This window comes from Myxine glutinosa, chromosome 13 (genome assembly GCF_964187855.1).
Source record: "Myxine glutinosa chromosome 13, kmMyxGlut1.1, whole genome shotgun sequence".
In the NCBI taxonomy this organism is placed as follows: Eukaryota; Metazoa; Chordata; class Myxini; order Myxiniformes; family Myxinidae; genus Myxine; species Myxine glutinosa.
This window is the reverse complement of record NC_136273.1, coordinates 57,635,304-57,661,391: the sequence shown is the minus strand read 5'-3', so window position 1 is coordinate 57,661,391 and position 26,088 is coordinate 57,635,304. Positions and strand designations below refer to the sequence as shown.

The following is a 26,088-nucleotide window of genomic DNA, read 5'->3' as shown; positions in this document are numbered from 1 at the left end:
AATGCAAGTCGCAATTTACGGTTTGAATGTTTGTAGTGAGCTCATAGGAAAGTTTCCCTTTGTTCTATCGAGCTCCTCACTTCTTCTGTTGACAACACTTTGACCCTACAAAGGGGTACATTGATGCTCTTAATACAGCTGTATTGTATAAACTGGTATGATGTACTTTGATGATCTAGTTATACACACAGGAACCAACCAAAAAGTTGTTTAATACATCTGCACACAAACCTGTTGTCATTGATGAGCACCATTCTTTGATAAGACATACCACTGGCGTTATTCTGGGCACAGCTTACCTTTGCTTTACCAGAGAAAATCTAAGGCACTAATTTGGAATTAGGATATTGCATGCTGATAAAATGGATGTTCCGCTCCTTTCCAATGAGATGCGGGGGTCTTTGCTTTCTTAAAGCAAGTATACTACAAATATTTGGGATGGGAGAGTCGGTTTAACACCCCCACCTAAAGATCGCCTACTCGACGATGCAACACTGCCAACAGAGCGTCAGATTCTACAGTTTGTAGTCTGGAATCAAACTCAAAGTACCAGGGAGCTATATTGCTCAGTTCTCTTGAGTGTAGCTACATCTAATCATAACTTACTCGCAACGGTACCTGCCCTATGGGCGGGGCTTCAATGGGGAGGCCCAAATGAAAAGGCAAAATATCAGAAATTGAAGGCTTTTTTTTTTTTAAACCATTCATATAAACATCCGTTGAATCATATCACATGCAAATCATCAAAATCTAAACAGTACATGATGCCCATTTTGAAAAAAAGATTGAATTCTGCAAAATGGAAGCGGCCGCTACACGTCTTTCTCAGTTGCAAGTTTATGTGTGAAGAGTGCGCGCCGAATCTGTAACACAGAAGCGGCTGCTACACCTGTTTCTCAGTCGCTTTGCACACGCTGCCATGTTACTTCGGAGCCGCACGTTTATATAGGAAGTGTTCGTCAGGGTCGATCTACTCTCTCCTGGTACGTAGAATAAACAGTATTTGTAGAATTTCAACAAAAGCCACATCACTGTTCATATCGGTAAATATTATTCCATCGTGTTTGGAAAAACTGGAAAATTGGAAAACTTGGAAAAATTGGAAAACAATATGGCCTATTTTACTCCCAGGTGTCCCAGGAATACCCACCCAAAATATCGTTGCGATCGGTTGAGCCGTTTTTGCGGTACCTTCGAACGGACGGACGGACATTTGGTGAATTATAGTAAGATGGTTTACCACACTGTGAATGGTAAAATTAGGATGGCTGTTTACTGTTGTTTGTGTGTTTGACGTAAAGGAGCAGTGAGAAGGGTGGGAAGGAGCTGAACACCATCAAGTCACTGCGGGTGCTAAGGGTATTGCGGCCCCTTAAGACCATAAAGAGGCTTCCAAAGTTGAAGGTGAGGATCAAAGTGCATTAAGCTGCACCAAGCTCAATCGCATTATGTGTATCTTTGACTTGTATCTTCATATTGTTTTATTGACATTTTGAAGTTTTGATGTGTTGTCATATATTTATTACGAGATTGGATGGAAATATTTTTGAGATTTAATTCTGGACTTAATGAGAAAATATTTGAAGGGTAGTTCAGGCAATTACCTATGTTGATTGAGTACTGCTACAGCAAACACAAAAGGTCACACAATACAAGTAGTTTCTGAATTTGGTAAAATTATTTGTATATTTATCGATTGTTCACTTATTTGTTGATGTGAAGGAGTGAACATATTGTCACGCGGCCGTCTTTGATTAACATCAGATGGTCATGGAAGCCGATCGCGAAGGCCTTAACCCCTGAGGCGAAAACTCAATGGCGGACTCCGGAACCAAAAAGCTACACCAAAGTGCGCGGGATGGAGGGGGGCGTGAGAGCCCTGCAGCCGTACCTATTAAATCAATCACACGGGAAACTGCGTTCAAGTATGTACAGCAAAATAATACAAGGATTTATTCACAATAAGAATCGGGACAGGGAAACGCGATGATAAACCTAATTCCTAATCGGGACGTCCCCACACACACAGACCTCAAATACAAACGAGGGATAAGAATCACCAAAAGGAAAACGTTCGTTATGTTTGGGGGAAATGGGTAATGTAGTGTGCAGTCTTATCTGGTCTTGTCGTCTTGCAGTGCAACACGGCCCCGCTCGGCCATGGCCCCGCTCCAAGCCTCCCACCGCTCACGAGGTCCGTGCACCAAGCTCCAAAGCACCGAGCACCGCTCCAAGCACAAGCACCGCTCCAAGCACCACGAGGTCCCACAGCAGGAAAAGCACCGCGCGTCCAACGCAGGCCAGCGGCTCCAAACGACTTAGATCTTTCCACACGATCGGCCTACCACGTCCCAGTCAGCTCTCCCGAAGCAAACGTGCAAGAAGCCAGCGAACTCCACTCAGGCTATGACTCAACTCAACTCGGGCTGCGCAAGACGAAGTGCCGGATGTCCAAAAAGGCTAGCTGCGCAAACAAGAGCACGAACCGCAAGACGCTCCAGACCAACTCAATTGGCGCAAGACTCGAAAATGGCGTTCGGCGCTCTCTTAAATAACCTTTTCAGTGACGTCAGCCTTGGCGCGCTACCAACCAGCGACTTCCACCAAACCTTCCAGCTTTGCACCTCTCGCACTCGTTGACTGGAGGTTCGCGCCCAGCGCGCCGACCAATCTCAGGACCGTAGCGTGGCGATAGCTCGTAGCATGTAGCGTGGTGATAGCACGTAGTGTGTAGCGTGGTGATAGCGCATGGCACTCGATGTGGTTAGGTCTGTCGGAGGTGTAATTGGTGGCGGCCATCATCGGCGGTGCCCCGGCCTGGTTTCTTTGCCTGTTCCTTCCGAAGTCACTGTCAGGGAAGGGCGTTATTTAGTGTTGCGCTAGGGACCGATCTATGGTGTCTACAGGTGTGCATTGCTATAAGGGACAAAGGTTTGGCTGACCAGGTGAGACACACAGGGGCGCTACTCTTTAATCCTACTCTACTTATCACTCGAACATCCTGGTATGCTCACAGGTATACTCTTAACCGACAAAACGCCTACACATGAAACTTATTACAAGATAGATTCCTTACCGCGACAGACGAAGCACGTTACCGACACAGATCTATCTGGCTCTACATATCACTACCCCCACCCGACATAACAATATATTCTAATGCACAACTACAAAAAGATTTATGCATTTATATTTTTACAGTGACCTGCACCCAAGTATGTGGAATTATGAATGTTTATAACACACCAAAAGTGCAGATCAAAAACAAAATAAGACTGCAATTATAAAAGCAAACAAGCACAGGGTTTTAAGGCCTTACTGTTTTCTCTTCCTCGTCTCCTTCTTCTTCTTAAATACAAGATTGAGACTCAGGAAGGGTGATGTAACAAAGGGTAATAGTCCAGCGGTAAAGCTCTAAAATGTGGAAGAATTGTTCAAATTTAGAAGATAGCACCAAAATTGATGGAAATATGGTTTAATATATGTTGAATAATTTTTCGAATTATATGTATACAGTATGTGTATGTATATATATATATATATATATATATATATATATATATATATATATATATATACACGTGTGTGTGTCGGTTTGTTGACTTAGGACTCGAGACTGAGAGAAGGAACAACTGATATATTTATTGGATTCGTCAAACACAGGCTGTGGAAAACAAAATGTCGTATAAGAAGCTCACAAATGACCAACTCTACAACAAAATGCTCTAAAATAGTTTGATCAAGCTTTACTATATATAGGGAATGTTGGGGTGTGACTTAGCCTACAAGACAAAGACAAAGGGTGGACTCATCGGCCCCCACCATTAGTCCCATCCTGTTATTCAGTTAGTTTAAGGAAGTTCATCCAAGGCCAGTCATGGGTTATGCCTTGATAAGCCTATGGTCAGCAGTATGTGGTAAACATGTTGACAACTTTGCCAGAGAGGCTTGAAGGTCAGGGGAAGTACAAGAAGATAAGGGGAGGACCAACCATAAATGTGTCAAAGAGCAGGATATTGGCAAACTGTAGGAGTACCAGCTTGCATCGCAGCTTTCCAACAGAAACCACAAGAAAAGGGGAACAGTTGGATTTCTCACAGAGGAAGAGATCATGCCTTGTGAGGCATAAGCTTACAAAGTAACATAATTCCTCATAAGGATATAAAGGGTTTCAGAAGGTAATGAAAGGATATAAAAGTATATAGCAAAACAAAACGCATAATTGGTTATACTTGTTAATTGGTCAAACATCAGTCAGCATAAAGAGGGGGAGGGGGATCTCAAGTCCCCACATACCGCCCTTTTGGATCTAAGATACAACGTTATCTACGAGCCAATCAAAGGCCTTTATTCAATCAAGATAGAAAGACAATAAATGAAAAGATACCACACGAATGCTGTCCAAGTGAGCATGCCCTGCACCCAAAGCGCACCGCATCGCACCCAGAAGGACGATTCACATGTGTATGTGAGTATGTGATGTGAGTTGGCCGTAGAGACATGAAGATCCAATAGCGTGTCGAATCCACAACGAAGCCGTCTGGTTCAGCCGGGGTCCACACCCGAGAGGATCTCCCGACCCACCCTTCGACCACAGAGGTGCAGCCGGGATTCCCCCCTAGCAAAGGGCTCGCCCAAGCATTTCCAGGCGCAATCCTTGCAGATCTTCGGCGTTAATCGAAGTCCATGTCCATGAGGCCTTGAATGTGCTGTTGTTCTGCTGGGGAATACATAACAACATCAGTATCTGGTGGCATAGACCTTCGGCCTGTACGGCCAGCAGATAAAGCCTTACACTTCAAAAGAAAGAGAGAGACTTCCTTTAGGTAGTCGTTTACGGCTGCGTGCGTCAGGCATTTCCTGACAAGCGGGCCCGGCAATTTTGGGTCCGGAGGTGGGGCGAGATCCACAGTTGGGTCAATAATGGCAGAGCTGCTGTGTGCTCGGGAGACATAAGTAACATAAGAAGTACGAGGCAGCGTCCGCGAAAATCAAATCCACATCTGCATCCAAATCCAATTCTACAGTATGATCAAAATCATTATCTGTATATTCGATATTGGCAGTAATCATTTTATCGGGCAAATCAACCACGGAAGAACAATCTTCGGAAGCGGAGATCTCATCATTACTGCCCAGTGACGCGGAGATCTCATCATCACTGCCCAGTGAGTCGTTCGGGTCATCGTTCCAGGATCCGCAGTCCGCAGTCACGTCGACAGCCGGAGGTTCGTTTGGATCCATGGTCAGCTTGACGGGTCACCACCATGGCTTTTTCCGGTGTCGTCTTCAGTGTCCATCCTGTAAACCACTTTCTTACACACACAAGGACTAAAGCCTTGATTAGTACTCCACAAATCACAATTCCAAGGATTATTGCCAAGGCGGTCAATATCCACTTTACTATCGTGCCTGTCCATCCTTTAAAGTTTAAACCAATCAGTAAGCCACTGGTGGGAGGCTTCTCGATCCATTCGATCCTCTGTCAATCTGTGTGCACTTTCTCTTAACCTTATAATAGCAGCACTGAGCCCCTTCGATGGGTCAGGAATGTACGTACAACATTTACCTTTAATTATGCCACATACCCCTCCTCGTTCTGCCAGTAACATATCTAAAGCAACCCTGTTTTGCATAACCATTGTGCGCAGGTGGACAACCGTGTCCAACATTTCATCATGTGCCGTAGCGGTGTCGTTGGCCACCCTTTCTAAGATTAGCGCAATTTTGTCAATGCGGTAACTGTTCATGACCGTTCCTGCCCATGGAAAGAAGAAGCTAACGCCTTTCTCCCAATCGGCGCCGTGTAAGGTGGTAGTGTCGTCATCATTCCAATAGGTGCTCCTTTGTGTCCTTATGGGTGCCGTGGTACCATGCAAGTTTTGTCGCAGTTCCATCCCTGGAAAAACCGATCCTAAATAGAAAGTTCCTCCCCAATGATCGGGCAAATACGGGTAAGCTTTGTTTCCACATATGAACATGGTCCCATGCGGTGCCACTAAATGAGTGGACATACAGGTGCGAAGGTTTTCAGTGTGGAGGCCCCCTTCCCATGCCAACTTTAGGTGTGTGACGTTGTGTAAGGGCGAGCTTGGCATGGTGACATTCACCAGCAACCCTTGTTTCCCTTTCCCAGGGTCCGCAGGGAGGGTATTTTTACACACGGATCTGCCCATTTGTACGTGGCCCTTTCCTTCTAGACAGAGGGCCCCCTGTGCCGGTGTAGCCCAGACCGGCGCAGGCATTCCTTAAAGTGCTGGGATTGGATCGGGGGGTGGTACTGAAAGACCCGTTTGCACGCGGTCCCACCAGAGCGGCCTCGGCTTGTCAGGGTTATACTGATGCATTTGGTGTCTAATGGCTGCGAGCACAAATCATTGAGTGACAAAGGTAAAACTACCATTGGTATTCCGGTAGTGCTGGTGCAGGGAAAATGCATACACATCCAACATTCTGTCCTATTTTGTGCTATGGCCATGTGTCGTGCTACCTTCCAGTATGTGTTTTCCTCTGGCTCCTTCCTTACTTCCTTGGCAGGTGGGGGTTTGATGTAGGTTGCGGTGCAGGGGGGCCGGGTTTTCCTATTTCCCCTTCCTGCAATGCTCTGGCGGGGGGGGGGGGGGGGCACACTTCACATTCAAACACCACTGTTGATTTCCGGTCAACGAGGGCGTATGTCAGTAGGGTAGTATTCTCAAGGCCCGTGCCCCATTGGAAGCCTGCGGCGGCGTAACCTCGCATGGCCTCAATATATTTCCCGTTCTTCGCTTGCCTGCGCTTAGTTAGGACTGTGCGTTGTTGTATTGTGTCGTTTACCATTATTATTTCTGTCCATCTTACATACAACCACTTGAAGTTCGTCTCCAATTTACAGCAATTTACCGATATGTTGTGTCCCCGGAGAGCCGTTATGTATTTTGGTCGTGGTACTTGAGGAAGTGGGGGGAACGTTGGCCCGTTTTCGTCTGCTGGTATTGTGGGGAAGGTTTTTTCCTGTGGGTTAAAATCCCAAAGCCTACCTCCTTGAGCAAGGCTCGGGATCCCCGTTATCATAACTATCATTAGCCTAAGGAAACTGTAGTACCCCAAAAGATGCATTGTCTTGGGCAGTGTGGGGTGTGGTGTCTGGTGTGGCCTGTGGTGCGGGAATGGACAACTTACAATGGGTGGCGTGAATTCACGAAGGCTTACCCTCGCAGAAGACTGCCGTTGGTGTGACCAGTAGCACCTGGAATGGTCCCTTCCACCTTGGCTCCAAAGCGGCCTTGCGGGTGAAGTGCTTTACAAGCACCCAGTCGCCGGCGTGGAAGTCGTGGATGGCGTGGCGTATTGGTTCAGGCAGCGCCTCGTACTCGAGCGTGGATGCTGTGCGCCACGTTGGACAATCCTATGCAAAATCTTAAAAGCATGTCATCCATCACAGGCAAATCAAAGTTGGACATGTCCATCGGAGCTGAGACGGGCAAACTCATAGGTCGTCCCATTAATATTTTGTGGGGGGAAAGACCCGTAGTGCGACCAGGGGTGGAACGGATGCTCATCAATGCAAGCGGGAGAGCTTCCAGCCACTTCAAACCTGTATCTGCGCAGAGTTTCGCTAGTTTGTGTTTTAGGGTCTTGTTTGTTCGTTCCACAAGTCCCGCCGACTGTGGGTGGTAAACGCAATGGAAGGATTGTTTCACGCCCAGCGCCTTTAGGATGCCCGTGATCACTTTCCCCGTGAAGTGGCCTCCTTGGTCTGAAGAAATTATCTGGGGAATGCCAAATCTGCACATGAAATCCCGCACGAGGCGCTTCACTACTGTCGGGGCATCGGACTTGACACATGGGTAGGCCTCAACCCATTTGGTGAATGTATCTACGATCACCAACACGTAGCGGAATGTCATGCTCGGTTCCATTTCTATAAAATCGAACTTGATATTAGCGAACGGCCCGATTGGCGGTGGACGGCCCTCGTTGTGTGAGTGCCTTGGCGGTGCCCCTCTATTGTGTTGTTGGCAGACCACACACGTCGGATACAATCCGTGATAAACCCGGTGCCGCCCAAGTATAGTTTATCTGTCCCATCACCCCTCTCTGGCACACATGACCATTTTGATGTGCCATGCGTGCCAGCCAAGGCAGTAAGTCCTGGGGTGCTATAGGTTTCCCGTTAAGGGTCCACATCTCCCCTGGCCCGGGGTGTATCGCCCCTCATTTTATCCAGTCCTCGTTTTCGGCCGTTGTCGCGGCATTTTGCAAATTTAGGATGTCGTCTTTAGTTGGTGTAGCAGTCGGCCCTGAAGTCGGTATATCGACAATCTGTGCGAGTGCCCCCTTCGCTCGTGTTACCATCGGCATGTTGCGTCCTATCCTTTGGTTGGCGGCCTTTCCTGCCGCTTCGTCTGCCCTTGCGTTGCCCCGAGCAACGTCAGTGTCCGCCCTTTGGTGGCCGCGACATTTAATCACCGCAATAGCGCGTGGAAGCAAAATTCTTTTGAGTTGTCCTTCCACCAATGCGCCGTTCTTTATCACCGAACCTGCAGATGTGAGGAAACCTCTCATCTTCCAAATTGCTCCTTTGTCGTGGACTACCCCGTGTGTGTAGGCCGAATCTGTATAGATGTTGACGGCAAGGCCTTCCGCCAAGCTGCATGCTCTGGTTAAGGCGCACAGCTCCGCCTGCTGTGCGGAAAATGTAGGTGGAAGACGCCCTACATTTTCTGTGCGCCAGAAACGTAATGTTACCGCGTGGCCCATTACAATGTCCGCTGTTCTTTCTACTGCGTACCTGGCCGCTGCCACGGCTTGCAGGCACACCGGAAATCCTTGTTCGACCGGGTCTAACTTTTTACTGAAGTAGGCCACCAGTCGCTCCTTTTCCCCATGAGTCTGTGTCAATACGGACTGGGCAAAACCCCCCACTGCGTGAGTGTAAAGGGTGAATGGTCTCATTCTCACATTCTATCGTCTCATTATCTGTGCATACAGCGTACCCGGTTAACAGAAAGCCGTCCCATGCACGCCTAGCTGATCCATCGACATAATATATACAATCGGGGTTGTCCAGGGGAACGTCCTTCAAATCTGGTCGCACCGTGGAGACTAGCTGCACGACATCGGCGCACACATGGGTGGGGTGGGCATCAGCGAGGCTGGGTTGAGTGTCGTGCATCGTTCAATCGTGACGTTGGCTGCGGTGATCAGTGCGGATTCGTATTGCATTAATCTGGTGTTAGACAAATGCTGTGTGTTTCGCTGTAACAGCAGTGAAGTGACGCAATGCGGCACCCGTAATGTTACCGCGTGGCCCATTACAATGTCCGCTGTTCTTTCTACTGCGTACCTGGCCGCTGCCACGGCTTGCAGGCACACCGGAAATCCTTGTTCGACCGGGTCTAACTTTTTACTGAAGTAGGCCACCAGTCGCTCCTTTTCCCCATGAGTCTGTGTCAATACGGACTGGGCAAAACCCCCCACTGCGTGAGTGTAAAGGGTGAATGGTTTCGCGTAATCTGGGAGTCCTAAGGATGGTGCCGTGACCAATTCCTTTTTTAGACCCTCGAAACATCGCATCAAATCGTCCGTCCATTCCAATTGTTGCGGGGCGCTTGATTTAGTAGCCTTGTACAATGGTTTAGCCAGCAGCGCAAAATCAATTATCCAAGTGCGGCAGTATCCCGTCATACCTAGGAAACGCAGCATTTGCCGTTGTGTGCGCGGACGTGGTATCTCCATGATAGCGGTCACTCGTCCGGCATCCAATTCCCGTTTCCCATGCGAAATGCCATGACTCAAGTAAGTTACAACCTTCCGCACGAATTGGAGCTTAGGCCTTCCTACTTTGTGACCCTTGGCCGCCAAGGCCTTTAACAGGGCCATAGAGTCCTTTTCGCAGGCTTCCTTAGAAGGGGAACAAATCAACAAATCGTCAATGTATTGCAACAACACTGACCCTCCCTTCAGTTCCACATCCGCCAGGTCGCGGTGCAGCGCCCGGGAAAACAGAGTGGGGCTGTCTGAAAACCCCTGGGGCAACACTGTCCAAGTATACTGGTGCCCTCTATGGGTGAAAGCGAACAAATATTGTGACTCGAGCGTGATGGGCACAGAGAAAAATGCAGAACAAAGGTCAATAACCGTGAAGTATGTTGCGTCCGGTGGAATTGACATCATGAGGGCCTCCGCATTTGGTACTACTGGGTGTATGCCCTGTATTACCTTGTTCACTTCCCTTAGGTCCTGTACAAATCTCCATTTCTTTTTCGTTGGCTTCTTTACTGGCAGAATTGGTGTGTTGCATGGGCTGTTAGTTTCCACTATTATTTTCTGCTTCACCAGGGATTGGATCACTGGCGCTATGCCCACATCGGCCTCGGGCCGTAGCTTGTATTGTTTCACGTTTGGCAAGCGCATCCCCGGTTGCACTGATATTACCAGAGGTTCGGCGGCTCGTATCCGCCCGACCTTGTCGTCCCATCGAGACCACAATTCGGCCGGCACCTCCGCCAGGAGGTCGTCAGACTCACCCGGGCTCGTAAGCACCGCTCGCATGACATAGTTGTTAGTAGTGGGCAGGGTTGCCTCTTCGAACACTCCGTCCCTCTGTTGTGTCTTAATTTCAATCAAGTACCCTTCGCTGTTCTCGAGCTGTCTCACAGTCCAGTGGCCCTCCTTATACCAATAACCTTGAAACGGAGTTTCCTGTAACCGCCCCACCATCCAGCCTACACTTTCCGACGGCCACCCTTTGGCAGTAGTGAGGGTAACATGGGCGGCCACTCCTGAGGGGTATTGGGTCAACGCACGCTGATCCACGGATAGGGCTACCTCAATACCTATCCCTTCCCGGGTGATCCATATTGGTGACAGGTGTAAGGGCGTGCGTTTGCCCAGCTCGTCTTTAACCTTTTCTCGGTAGTCTTCGTCCTCACCCTGTGCGTCATAGTAAGCCGTGCAGTGGGGTGGATCATCCTTTAGGTGCTCTATTGAAATTTGGTGCAGTTGTAGCCAATTTTTCACATCTGGGTTCTCCATGCACACGGTGTCTATGACATGTGTCCAGGTAGCCAGAGCTCCTTCGTCCAAGCGCCACCAATACATGGTGGGGCCTGGGCGAGACAATGCCGTCATTAACAAGTCATGTTTGGATTCCGCGACGTCTACAAAGACTCCCTGCTCTGTACATGAAATTTGACAGCCCAAACGGCAAAGTAAATCCCGTCCCAACAAATTCGTCGGGGCGGTAGTAGTCATTAAGAAAGCATGTTTGGCCTCTAGCGGGCCGCATACTACTCGCACCTCCTCTGAAATGGGAAGCACATGGGGTAACCCTGAAACACCCATTATTTGAACGTTTTTTCTTGTGGGGCGCAAGGATGGCAATTGTCCCTCATTAATTGTACTGTGGGTCGCCCCTGTGTCGACAAGAAAATCTAATTGTTGTCCGTCCACGTCCAGAGTCAGGGTCGGTTCCTCTGTCGGCGTCATAGTCAAGAGGGGACACTCCTTGGGCGGCCCGCCAGCCTCCCGTCAATAGGCCGCGCGATGGCCCTGAGGTGGAAACCCCTTACGGGCATTTGGGCATTCGCGTCTCCAGTGTCCCAATTGTCCACAAAGGGAGCACGATTCTTGCGGAAACGGCGGAGCAGAGGGCACAGGTCGCCCATCCACGCCACGCCGTCCACCCTGCCGTCGGTTTTGCGGCCACCACTGTGACTGGTTTACTTGTTGCCATTGTGGCTGGCCCTGAGGCGGGGGCCAGGTCCCCTTAGTTCCATCTGTGTCCAATGATTGGGGGGAGGTCCATAGTTTTGGGAAGGGGGTCCTTGTGGGTGCCAGGTCTGGGGAGGGGGCCCTTGTATGGTCCAAATTTGAGGGTTTTGAGGAGGAGGGGAAGGAAGGGGTAGTGTCCATTGTCGTCTTATCTCGTCCATGTCGACTCGTCCATGGTCCTGGTCGGTACATGCGTCACAGTCGTTGCCTTCACGGTGGACCCACTCTCCGTTTGGGGGGGGGGGGGGGAGGGTTGCCCCTTATAGATAGGCCAATCTCTCCAGGGGTCCGCCTCGGGTTTCTGGTACTGAGCGCGTATGTGGCTCTGACTCCGATCTCCCTTTTTAATTTGATTAAGTTGAGCCAGTTTTTCCTGGACATACATTTGCAGTATTTCCTCCTTAATGTCCTTCTTTTCCTCCAAAGAGGAGCCCGGGCATTGTTCCAACTTGTCGCATAAATCGTTGGTTGTCATTCCCTTCCAGCCGAAAAGGACGGACTGTACCTGTTTCTTTAAAGCCGGCCGGAGCCCCTCTATCAGATATTGGTTTACCAATGGTTGGGGTAGTCCTGCCAGCTGCATCGGACCCAGTCCTCCCCAGTGTGCGATGGCCCTTTCCATCCTTTCCCGGTAATCTCCAATTGATTCTCCTGCCTTCTGTTTTATGGCCCCAATCTTTCCCCAATCCGGACCTCCTGCCGGCAACAGCGCCAGGTCAATGGCCTCTAGCAGCCGGCGCTTCAGGTCCTCCCATGCGGGCACTGTTATCTGGCCCACTCCTGCCGCCCTTGGATCTGCCAACGGCCACTGTACTCTTTGCTTAGCCTTGTCCCATACCTTGGGTGGGAGCACAGAAGCTCCCATATGGGTTATGTCTCGATAGTCACAATTGCCATGCGCGCAATTGATCCAATTTGCCATGGTCGGTGCTATCTGCCGTGGGTCATCGATAAGCAAGGTTTGAATCCTTTCCCGCATTACCGTTAGAGCGGTTTCTTTCCAGGGTACCCTTTCTCGGACCCCATTACCTTGAGCATCGACTCCGATAACTTGTATGGGGCACATTTTCTCCCCCCCTGTTATTTCCTGATGTTCCTTCAATGAGGGGTACAAACTATACATTCCAGTGGTAGTTTGGGGGGTCTCGTTCCCACTATGGTCTACCAATGAGGGGTATAGCCCTTCCTGTCCTATTGGTGGCGGGAACCCAGCGATGTCGGTCCCATTATCCATCCCGCTGGCCCTTTGTTGTGTAAACGGATTTCCCGGGCTCAGATGGTTCTGAGGGGTAACAACCTTTGTGCCGTGGGGTTTCGGCCCCTGGGGTAGCTGGGGTGCGAAGGTGGCGGGGTTGCAGGAAGGGGGTGGCGTGAGCGCGGAAAGGGAAGGTGATGCCTGGCACCCCGGGACAGGGCTCAGGTCTGGGGAGGGTAGGTTGGTAACTACCTCCCCTACCGCGGGGCCTGGATTTTCAACGAGCGGCATCAGTCGCTCGTTGGCCTGCCTATCTATTTCCTTAATCGCTTTATTCTGCATTTTGTTTGCCTGCTTCCTCAGGCCTTTGAGCTTTGATACTTCACCTGCCAGGCTAGCCTGTCTCGACCTTGCCTGTCGCTTCAACGCTTCCTCCTTCCACCAACCGAAGACCTTCCAATAGTCAGGCGGAAAGTGTTTCTTTACCTGTTCTAACTTCTCTAATGCCTCGTACAGCGCTTCCAATTTCTCCAACGCAAAATACCCTTCTTTGGGCCACGGTTCACTGAGACCCTTGGTTAGTGCGGCCCATCCCTTTCCTGGTCTTACAGCGGCATACTGATGCCTTTTAAACATAAAATGTGCCGGGGTTTTGAAACTATTCAAGTCTGGCCTGTGTATTAGAGAGGCTCGCCCGCCTTCGCAGATTTATTACCCATCCTTAGTTCTCTTTGGCCGCCTGGAGAGTTCCTGGTTTACCGGCGTCGCCTCATTCCCGAGAGGTTCGTCCGCCTACACGGGTTATGGCCGCCTAGTCTCACTCTTCCCTTTGTGTGCTGACCGTACCTTACTTTCCAGGCATCCAACGCCCTTATAACGCTTCTAACCCTACTTACGATTCCAATCTATTCCCTATCCTCGTGCGCCCTCTTGGGGAACTTTTCTCCCGTCCCGTAACGTTACCCTGACGAGTCCATAAACAGTCAGTTGCTCCAGGACCCAAGCGGTCCGTACTTAAATTTAGGTTCGTGGATCAGGCTCGAGCAGGGAATGGAACACACGGCACCCGAGCAAAAGAGTGGGTTACAATTTGGACTGACCCCCCGTCTATAAAGGAAAAAACAAAAGAAAACCAAAGCTCACCTGACCCGGACCAATTGCCAGCTGGCCTCTCCACTCACTTTGCCTGGGAGCACGTCCCGGACTGCCGGACTGATCCCACCGCTGCCACCAGATGTCGGTTTGTTGACTTAGGACTCGAGACTGAGAGAAGGAACAACTGATATATTTATTGGATTCGTCAAACACAGGCTGTGGAAAACAAAATGTCGTATAAGAAGCTCACAAATGACCAACTCTACAACAAAATGCTCTAAAATAGTTGGATCAAGCTTTACTATATATAGGGAATATTGGGGTGTGACTTAGCCTACAAGACAAAGACAAAGGGTGGACTCATCGGCCCCCACCATTAGTCCCATCCTGTTATTCAGTTAGTTTAAGGAAGTTCATCCAAGGCCAGTCATGGGTTATGCCTTGATAAGCCTATGGTCAGCAGTATGTGGTAAACATGTTGACAACTTTGCCAGAGAGGCTTGAAGGTCAGGGGAAGTACAAGAAGATAAGGGGAGGACCAACCATAAATGTGTCAAAGAGCAGGATATTGGCAAACTGTAGGAGTACCAGCTTGCACAGCAGCTTTACAACAGAAACCACAGGAAAAGGGGAACAGTTGGATTTCTCACAGAGGAAGAGATCATGCCTTGTGAGGCATAAGCTTACAAAGTAACATAATTCCTTATAAGGATATAAAGGGTTTCAGAAGGGAATGAAAGGATATAAAAGTATATAGCAAAACAAAATGCATAATTGGTTATACTTGTTAATTGGTCAAACATCAGTCAGCATAAAGAGGGGGAGGGGGATCTCAAGTCCCCACATGTGTATATGTATGTATGTATATACAGTCATGTGAAAAAGTAAGGACACCCCATGTAAAGTTTTGACTTTTTCAACATATTTCAACATACAGCTATTTGATCTTCATTTCAACAATATTGATAGATAAAGGTGATATAATATAACAAATATCATGAAACATTTACATTTTGTATTCCATTGTATAATTTAAATCAACATAAATGCAAATTTCGCATGTGGAAAAAGTAAGTACACTCCTACATTTATCACTACTTCAAATACATAAAATTAGAATCAGATGCACCAGCTCAGTTGCAAATGATTAGAACATCGTTCGAGAGGATCTTGGAGGAACCTGTCTTATTTATACCTCAGACATTTAGTTTGGTTTGCTCTTTGTTGTTGAAGTGGGCGGCGTCACCATGCTTAGATCAAAAGAGCTCTCTGAGGCCTTCAGAAAGAAGGTTATAGATGCCTACGAATCAGGGAAGGGATTTAAAAAGATCTCCAAACAATTTGAAATCAATAATTCGACTATCCGGAATATCATCTACAAGTGGAGAAGATTCCAAACAACTGCCAACTTGTTCAGGCCAGGCTGCCCCAGCAAGTTCAACCCGAGAGCAGACCGCAAGATGCTGAAAGAAGTCTCGAAGAACCCCAGAATGTCATCACGGGACGTACAGGTAGCTCTTGCCACTGTTGATGTCAAAGTGCACAAGTCTACCATTAGAAAGAGGCTGCACTAATTTGATCTACATGGGAGGTGTGCCAGTAGGAAACCTTTGCTGTCCAGAAAGAACATCAGGGCAAGACTGAAGTTTGCCAATGAACACCTAGGCAAAGACCAGCACTTCTGGAACAATGTGCTCTGGACAGATGAGTCAAAGGTAGAGCTATTTTACCACAGTACCAGAAGACATGTTTGGCGAAATCCAAAGACAGCATTTGACCACAAGAACCTGAAACAAACTGTAAAGCATGGTGGTGGAAATATTATGGTTTGGGGCAGCTTTGCTGCATCAGGGCCTGGGTAGCTCACCATCATAGAATCCACTATGAATTCTTCTTTGTACCAGAGGGTGCTTGAGGATAATGTGAGGCCATCTGTCGGAAAGTTGAAGCTCAACCGAAGGTGGACCTTGCAACATGACAATGACCCTAAACATACCAGTAAATCCACCAAGGTATGGCTGAAAAGAAAGAAATGGAGGGTTCTGGAATGGCCAAGTCAAAGCCCGGATCTAAATCCCATCGAGATGTAGTGGGGGGATTTGAAACGAGCTGTGCATGCAAGAAACCCCTCAAACATCGCACAGCTGAAAGAATTCTGCATGGAGGGGTGGGCAAAAATTTCTCCCAGTTGATGTCAGAGACTGGTAGACAGTTATAAGATTAGCCTCCTTGAGGTTGTTTCTGCCAAAGGGGGCAATACCACCTATTAGAGCCAAGGGTGTACTTACTTTTTACACATGCAGAATTTGCATTTATGTTTGTTTAAATTACACAATGGACTACAAAATGTAAATGTTTCATGATATTTGTTATATTATATCACTTTTATCTATCAATATTGTTGAAATGAAGATAAAATAGCTGTATGTTGAAATATGTTGAAAAGGTCAAAACTTTACATAGGGTGTACTTACTTTTTCACGTGACTGTGTGTATATATATATATATATATATATATCCTGAAGTGCTTTGATTGGCATTTGGAAGTTTAACACGTCTTCACTGTAAGACATGTATTTTAGTAAAATATTCAGGTATATTATTGACGATTCTGCTATTTCTTGTGTTCATAAATGTGATTTAGATACTTTTAATATTGCACATATCATGAATAGTAAATGATGATATTTGATTATTTATACCATCTTTGTCAATTTAGACCATATTTGGCATAAAAAGATGTATATCTATCAATCGCCATTGCCCATTATTCAAACACATACAGTTCCTATATAAGTCTACACCCCCTTTCAAATTTTTCACCTTTTGCTGCCTTCTAACCTGGAATTAAAATGAATTAAATCAGACTTCTCCACCTTTATTTACGCATCCTAACTCACAACCTCGAAGTGAAAAACAAATTCTATAAATTTCAGAAAGTTAATTTAAAAAACAAAACTAGAATATCTTGGTTGGATAAGTGGCCACACCCCTTATACTAGCAATTGTAAATTAGCTCAGGTGTAAGCAATCACCTTCAAAATCACACACCAAGTTTTTTGGCCTCCACCTGTGTTAAATTGTAGTGATTCTGATTATTTCAGAATAAAAGGTGCTGTTCCTGTAGGTTTCCTCTGCTGGGTCGTGCATTTCACAGCAAAGACTCAACCATGATCACCAAGGAGCTTTTAAAAGACATCCGGGTTAAAATTGTAGAAATGCACAGATCAGGGCATGGGTATAAAATATTTCAAAGGCCTTGAATATCCCTTGGAGCACAGTCAAGACAATCAATAAAAAGTGGAAGGCTTATGGCACCACCAAGACCCTGCCTAGATCAGGCCATCCCTCCAAACTGGATGACCAAGCAAGGAAGACAATGATCAGAGAGGCCACCAAGAGGCCAATGACAACTTTGAAAGAGATACAGGCCTTTATGGAAAAGACTGGTCACTGTGTGCATGTGACAACAATATCCCAAGCACTCCACAAGTCTGGCCTGTATGGTAGGGTGGCAAGAAGGAAGCCATTACTTCAAAAAGCCTACCTTGAATCCCGTTTGAGGTATGCAAAAAACACCCCGGAGATTCTTAAACTATTTTGTGGTCTGACGAATCCAAGATGGAACTTTTTGGCCAAAATGCAAAACGTTACGTTTGGTGCAAAAACACCCTGAAAGTCACCTTTCAGTTCACCTTTCAGCACAAAATAGCTTAAAATCCCATACTGACAACACAGTACATCAGCACATCACCCAAAGAACACCATCCATACTGTGAAGCATAGTGTTGGCAGCGTCATGTTGTGGGGATGTTTCTCATCAGCAGGGACTGATATAATTGTCAGGATTGAAGGGAAAATGGATGGAACAAAATAGAGAAAAATCCTAGAGGAAAACCTGCTGCCCCTTGCAAGAAAGCTGAAATTGGAATGGAATTTCACCTTTCAGCATGACAATGACCCAAAGCACACAGCTAAGGAACAAAAAATAAATGTCCTTGAGTGGCCCAGTCAGAACCTACACCTAAATACAATCGAAAATCTGTGGCATGACTTGAAGATTGCTGTCCATCAATGCTTCCCAGACAACTTGACTGAGCTTGAACAGTTTTGTACAGAAGAATGGGCAAATATTGCCCAATCAAGGTGTGCAAAGTTGGTAGAGACCTATCCCAACAGACTCGCAGCTGTAATTTCTGTTAAAGGTGCTTCCACCAAGTATTAACTCAGAGGGATGGACACATATCCAACCAAGATATTCTAGTTTTGTTTTTAATTAACTTTCTGAAATTTGTAGAATTTGTTTTCACTTGTAAGTTGTGGGTTACGATGTGTAAATAAAGGTGGAAAAAGTCTGATTTAATGCATTGAAATTCCAGGCTATAAGGCAACAAAAGGTGAAAATTTGAAAGGGGGTGTAGACTTTCTATAGACACAACACAGCTATCACCCATGCAAAACTCTTCAATAGTTACATGGGATCTCTTGTTCTGCACACAATACAATGAACCCCGACATTTCCAGTGCCAACATTCGTGGGTTCTGCATATTCGCGGATGATAAAATGTGACCTGTTTCTACATTTGCGGTCCTGTGTCTCGCGTATTCACTGTTTTTCGCCGTCGCAAAAAAAAATTCCCGCCCACCCACGGACTTACTTGGTATTTGGTTGATTATCCCTTTTCACCTATGGAAGGGATCTCAGGTTAATATTATTAGTATTTTCTGCTTAAGGCAAAAGCCCACACGTGGAGGAGAAGGGGAGAAGAAGATTAATTATAGATGGGATATGACATGGGGAATGGGGTTGCTTGGTTTCTTACATAATTATTTTATCATTTATTTTTGATCGGAAAGCGCGAGTGAATATTTAACTATAGATCTTGTTTAGTGTTAAGTCTCACGATTCCTTTAGTCTGCACATCATTAATGTGTAACTCTCTCCCCTGTAATATGGTGTAAATCTTGTGCCAATCATTGAGGCTCATTCACGGTAAGTTTCAATGAACTTTTATTTTGAATGTAAAATAAAATAAAATTCTAACACAAGGCTGTGATACCAGTACATATAAAATTATGCAATTTAAACTCAGCATCTATCTTCATAAGATAATACAGCACACTGTATCATCCTTCAAGCTTAAACTCTGAGTTGTTGAAATGGCAACTATTTCTGGGATAAAGACTCACTTTGGCGACCACACAAGATCAAAACAGAAACGGTTCGTTTTCGATAAAGTATCATGACACTTGCAGCAAAAGACTGAGCTAACCTTTTGAATTTTTATTTGTAAGCATTTAGTGAAAACTGTAATCATGTGCATGTGTTCATTAAACGTTTACATTTTCCCTTATGAAAAAACATTTCTCACCAGCTACGCACATCACTTCTAGTAGCATCTTCCACGTGTCATGCATAAAACCACTTCCAGCAATGCATAAATCACTTCCAGCCATGCATAAACCACTTCCAATCACGCATAAACCATTTCCAGCCATGCATAAACCACTTCCAGCCACGCATAAACCACTTCCAGCCATGCATAAATCACTTCCAGCCATGCATAAACCACTTCTAGCCATGCATAAACCACTTCCCACCACACATAAACCACTTCCAGCCATGCATAAACCACTTCCAGCCACGCAAAAACGACTTCCAGCCATGCATAAACCACTTCTAGCCATGCATAAACCACTTCCAGCCACGCATAAACCACTTCCAGCCATGCATAAATCACTTCCAGCCATGCATAAACCACTTCTAGCCATGCATAAACCACTTCCCACCACACATAAACCACTTCCAGCCATGCATAAACCACTTCCAGCCACGCAAAAACGACTTCCAGCCACGCATAAACCATTTCCCACCAGCTGTGCACATGACAGTTCTAAAATAATCTTCCATGTGTCATGCATTCAAACCACTTCCACCCCATAAACCACTTCTAGCCATGCATAAATCACTTTCAGCCATGCATAAACCACTTCCAGCCAGGCAAAACCATATCCCACCAGCCATGCACATATCAGTTCTAAAAGCATCTTCCGTGTCATGAATAAAACAGCTGTAAGTGTGCGTAAACTATCGCCCACCAAGCCATTCGACATTTGAGGTTTTTTGCAGCACATTCACAGTTTGCTTCGATATCCGCAGCCCTGTGCTCCGCGTATTCACGGTTTTTGAGGGCATATTCGTGGTTTTTGTGGGCGTATTCATGGTTTTTGTGGGCGTGTTCACAGTTTTTCACAGGATTTTTGATTTTCCCTTATGAATCACGAACTGCAGGCAACCTATCCCCCATTTTTAGCTCACCTGGAATGAAGTTTAGGGGAGCTTATGCGATGGCGCGTAGGGAATGAAGTTCAGGTCAGTCCACAAACTCTTGAGACTTCTTCTGCGAAACCGCTGAAGGGATGTGACCAAATTTGGCACAAATTATATTTGTTGTGTTGTGACTAAAGTTTGTTCACCACATTAAAAAAAATCAGGGTCTAAGGGGATTTACCGGGGGTCAAAGTGGATCCAGGTTTGACCCCCCCAAAATAGGAATTTGCTTTTTTCTCTGAAACTACACACACTATTTCGATGAAACTTGACCACAACCTTCACCACCCATGCTGTACCAAAGTTTGTTCACAGCATTTAAAAAATCTGCTCCTTTGGGCGTCTACTGGGAAGGGGGGGTTGCCCTCAAAAATAGGTATTTGCTTTCTTCTCAAAAACAACACATGCAATTTTGATGAAACTTCACTACAACCTTCATCACCCGCGATGTACCTAAGATTGTTCAAGGCATTAGAAAAATTGGGTCCGAGGAGGTATACGGGGCTTGGGGAGGGGGTGGACTGACTGACGGATGGACCGGCGGACTGACCCAAAATAGGTACTTTTTTGTTTGTTTGTTTAAAGTCTTATGATTATGTTAGTATGATTCGACATGCTGCCCTGTCTTCTAGCAACCATTGAAAAGGTTATAAAATACCTTTAGTCAGTGCAGTATACTGTTTATTCTACCAGGTGAGTGCCAGGGGTATTGCCTGTATGTTTTCATTGAACCAATGCCCCCACGTTCGTGGATTCAACATTCGCTACATTTTCCAGGAATATATCCCCCAGGACCAACTGTATTATTTATGTGAACTCATTTTCTGATATCAAGAAAAATAAAATTGCCTATTGTATTAAGAAAGACAGATTTGATATTCTTCCACAGAAGTATTGTTACGTGGAAAGGGGGTGGGGAAGGGATCCAAAGCACTAGATTGTGGTAAGAATAGCATTGACTGTTTAACCTCTTTGCTTAGATTACTCTTTTAACAGGGAACATTTCAGAGTAAGTCATCTTGTTAAACTTGGACTGAGGAGGCAGTGAGTGTAACTTGTGGTTACAGAGCAGGTTTGTTGTGTAAAACCTAGTTTTGGTTGAGGACTTCAGTACAAAGGCACATGGAAAGCAAAGGAGACAGCATGAACTCTTTGGCCTGTGGACCACAGGCAGTGGCAGCAAGATCGGCTGCAGAGGGGCATAACTTTTTATTTTGGGTGGTGTGTCCCGCTCATTGGCTGTCCGATTCTGTGGGTGTGCCATCTCCTGAGCTGTCCCGCTCTGTGGTTGCCTGTGGGACAGCCCAGAAGATGGCACACCCACAGAAGCTGCCAAGTTTATGAGGACCGTAACTGTGCCTGAGCGCAGCAGTGCAGTTTGAGTTGAGTTCTGTTGGAGTTCTATTCTAGTTCTCGTTCTGGTTTTGCTGTTGTGGAGTTCTGGTTTTAGAGAGTTGTTTTAGTTTAGGGTTTGGGTTTTAGAGAGTTTTTGAGAACGTGGGCTTCGATAGGGTAGCATCTCTCTGCACTCACTGTATTTGCTCCGTTGCTGGGATGGGATGGGAGGACCTCGAGATGCGGACGCCGCTGACCCATCCTGCTCAGGAGCAGGAGCACATCCACCAGCTTTGTACCAGCCTCAAGTCCCCATTGTTTCATGTGATTCTGCTAATTTTTATCTCTTGCCTCCTAAGAGAAGGGAAGGACATTTTAAAGATCTTTTGAAGTGAAAACATCCCCAATATAATAAATTTAAATATGTACCACTATCTTTCTATAAATTACTATCTATACTATAAGAGAGCCATTGTCTGTCTGTGTGTGTCTGTGTCGCCATTTTTCTCAGATTGCCAAACAGATCTTCGTCAAACTTACAGAAGTTCATCAGTGAGTGTCTAAAATTGTGTGTGAGTCAGTGATCGTGTTTCAGGTAAAAATAATGTTTTGAAAATTTTGAAAACAAAAGTTGGATTATTTTTTCTTTAAATCGCTCTATCGTTATTTGTCATTTACAACGTCCTTAAAAACATTCAGTTTTCTTTTTGAAATGATTTTCAATTTTGTTTGACTGCCAGACAAGCAGACAGAGTAAAAATGATATCTCACTCCTCTCTGCGCATGTGATCGAGACAAATTCAAAGCCAAAGTACGATAAAACGGCAGTTTTGTCTTCCATGTTCATTCCAAATTCATGTTCCGATTTGTGTTCAAAATATAACATTCGATTTAAATAAGTTGTTTCTCGATCATAAACTACTGACAAGACAGACAGAAGGACATGAACAAATTCCTTAACCCTACTTTTCGCTTCGCGTACATGGGGTAATGATGCTGGGGTGCAAGCCCATAGGGGAGAGGAGTACTCCAATGCGCTATGGACAAAGGCCTTGCAGACTGACAGACTGAGTGGTTCTGATTTCCAAGGAATGACTTGGGACGACGAAGAATTCCAAACCTCTATCCTCGTTACATGTTTTAAGCATGATATTAATAGAGGTGTGGAAATTCACAATCATTTCATGGACATCTTTTTTTTGTCTTCTTCTTTTTCCCTTCTTAGACTGCTCAGAATATAATTAAATCTTCCATAAAAAATGCAGTTCTTCGAAATGTCCTTTAATTTTGAGACATGAACCAATGATCTTAGCCTTGTCAATCAATCCCACAGCTGTCGTTTGGTGAGGAACCACGACCTTTTCCTCTTCTCGCCTTTTCAAAGTCTTGCACACAAAGACTTTTGCACACAAAGACTTATTGATGTCGATGTGCGGTGGTTTGACCTTTCTCACTGGTTGATAATTGGCTTTGGCATGCTGTTTGGGTGTTTGAGCATTAATGGAGCTTTTCTCATTCCGGAAAACATGACATTTACAAATAGTGAAAGCGTAGATGGAAGTGATGTGACACCTGAAAGGGGAATTTATGCGAGTAGTATATTTCTGTTAATGACACCCTGTCGAAGCAGAATCTGCCTGTTGATCGTGCCATATCGGGGGCAAAATTATAATTTTTTTCTGTTTTATTTTAGTACCCGGAGCTGTTCACAGCACATAGGAAGCACATGTATGTTCGGAATGAAAACCTACCTCTTTAAATTTCATGCAGATTTGAACGACGTGTTACATGTCAACTCTTGTAATATTAACATCTCGGTTTGTTTGTCAAGCTATTAAGCTTTTATGCCAAAGGCAATTCATCCACAGGGAAATGCATATGATTTTGTTATATTTTTGAAATATCTGGCTATGTCGAACGTCTTTGCACATGCATGTCCAAGCATCAAAAATATCAACATTTAAGCATCAAGATGTGTTTAAAAAGCCCCGATGTTCAATGTGCTGAAATGCACTTCATTTTCAACTGCAGTTGTTTATACTGCATAATTAGGCATTTGTGACATTTATGTGCACACACACTTTGATTGTTAATTAGGCCGTCCCTTGGGCAGCGGGATACGGGGATTTGCAGTCGTGTGTGTGTGTGTCTGTGTGTGTGTGTGTGTGTGTGTGTGTGTGTGTGTGTGTGTGTGTGTGTGTGTGTGTGTGTGTGTGTGTGTGTGTGTGTGTGTGTGTGTGTGTGTGTGTGTGTTAGTTTGGGTCGTAGCTTTTTTTTCTTTTTTTTAACTTTTGAGCTTTTGTCATCAAATTTTCAACAACGCTTTATTATGGGAATATGGAGAAGACAAATTAATAAATTGCTTCAAAGGTCAGTGTCACATAAAATCATCATTTTCCATCCAGGTGCCCAGAATTTTTAAGAATTTGCATACTGGGTCATTGAATTGGTACACTAATCAAAACCTATAAGCCGATTGGTTTTTTTAGATCAAAAGGTGAAAGTTTAAGGTTGTTTTTTTTTAATACATGGCCGAAGGCTCTTCATATAGCTGATATATACACACGCACACACACACACACACACACACACACACACACACACACACACATGACAAACACAACACAGCCACTAAGCTTGGGGGAAGTCCCATCACTGCCTTCACTTCCCGAGATACTCTGGGTACCATTGACGTCAAAATAATGGAGCTGCTTTTCTCACCTTAATCAGTGGGGTATTTCCTCAGGATGAATATTCCTCCACCCCATGGATGCCAACTGATGGGGATTGTCCGTGCTCTATCCTTTTAAAGCAAGAAGCAGCACGTACCGTTTTTATACTAAGTAAGATCGTGTAAGAGCTAACACAAAGAACATATAATAAAGGCAGCAGGAGACAGGAGGAGGAGAGAGAGGGAAGCCCAACAACAGTACAAAGCAGGGACATCGGGAGATCTGTGGAAGGGGGAGGGCTGGGGTGGGGTACATGGGATAAACAAGATGGACACTACAAGGACTTTCATGAAAGAAAACAGAATTTGAAGGAGGTGGATTTGGTCTGGATTAATGGGGGTACAAAATATCAAGGTTTTGGATGGGGGACTTGGAGGGAGGATAGGAATTGAAGAGAGTGTTGGAGTTTGTTCCAGAGGTGTGGGAAAAGAGGAATGAAAGAGTGAAGGTGAGCAGAGAATCTTGATTTTGGCAGTTTCACCAGAAGAGGGATGCTGGCAGCTCTTGTGCGTCCTGCAGGAATATTTTGGGGACAGAGCAGGGTGAGTGGGGCCGGAGATGAGTCGGTAGAAGACAGAAAGACTGCCAACCTGCCTGTGGTGAGAGTGAATGGCCCTCAGAATCAGCTTCATCGCGGGAGATACCAATGATTCTGAAAGCTTTGGTTTCTACAGCGTGAAGCCCGCTTGGAGTTTGCAAAAAAGCACCTAAAGGACTCTCAGACTGTGAGAAACAAGATTCTGTGGGGGCAAAGAAACAAGATTCTTTTATGTGTCTTTCACTGAGGAGAGGCTTCCGTCTGGCCACTCTGCAATAAAGCCCAGATCGGTGGAGTGTTGCAGTGATGGTTGTTCTTCTGGAAGTTTCTCCCATCTCCACACAGGATCTCTGGAGCTCAGCCAGAGTGACCATCGGGTTCTTGGTCACCTCTCTTACCAAGGCCCTTCTCCCCCGATTGCTCAGTTTGGCCGGGCGGCCAGCTCTAGGAAGAGTCCTGGTTGTTCCAAACTTCTTCCATTTAATAATTATGGAGGCCACTGTGCTCTTGCGAACCTTCAATGCAGCAGAAATTTTTTTGTAGGCTTCCCCATATCTGTGCCTCGGCACAATCCTGTCCCTGAGCTCTGCAGACAGTTCCTTCGACCTCATGGCTTGGTTTTTGCTCTGATATGCATTGTCAGCTGTGAGACCTTATATAGACAGGTGTGTGCCTTTCCAAATCATGTCCACTCAATTGAATTTACCACAGGTGGACTCCAGTCAAGGTGTAGAAACATCTCAAAGATGATCAAGAGAAATGGGAGGCACCTGAGTTAAATTTCAAGTGTCATAGCAAAGGGTATGAATACTTATGTCAATGTGATATTTCAGTTTTTTCTTTTTAATAAATTTGCAAAACTTTCTAAAATCCTGGTTTCTCTTTGCCATTATGGGGTATTGAGTGCAGATTGATGAGGGAAAAAATGAATTTAAACGATTTCAGCATAAGGCTGCAACTTAACAAAATGTGAAAAAAGTGAAGGGGTCTGAATACTTTCTGAATGCACTGTATATCCCAAAATATCTGCTTGCCATGATGTGTTCACACTTTTTATTCACTTTCTACCATACATCTTGCAGGCGTATTCCTCTAACAATGCATG

The 26,088-nt window shown here is 45.7% G+C and overlaps 1 protein-coding gene across 1 annotated transcript in view; it reads left to right on the top strand.

Moving 5' to 3' along the window:
• The window catches only part of LOC137438368 (voltage-dependent P/Q-type calcium channel subunit alpha-1A), a 387,802-nt gene that overhangs the window by 236,881 nt on the left and 124,833 nt on the right, over nt 1–26,088 (top strand). Inside the window, exon 26 of the mRNA XM_078767016.1 lies at nt 1,302–1,404. Within this exon, the coding sequence (XP_078623142.1) occupies nt 1,302–1,404 (103 nt within the window). The remainder of the gene's footprint in view (nt 1–1,301; nt 1,405–26,088) is intronic.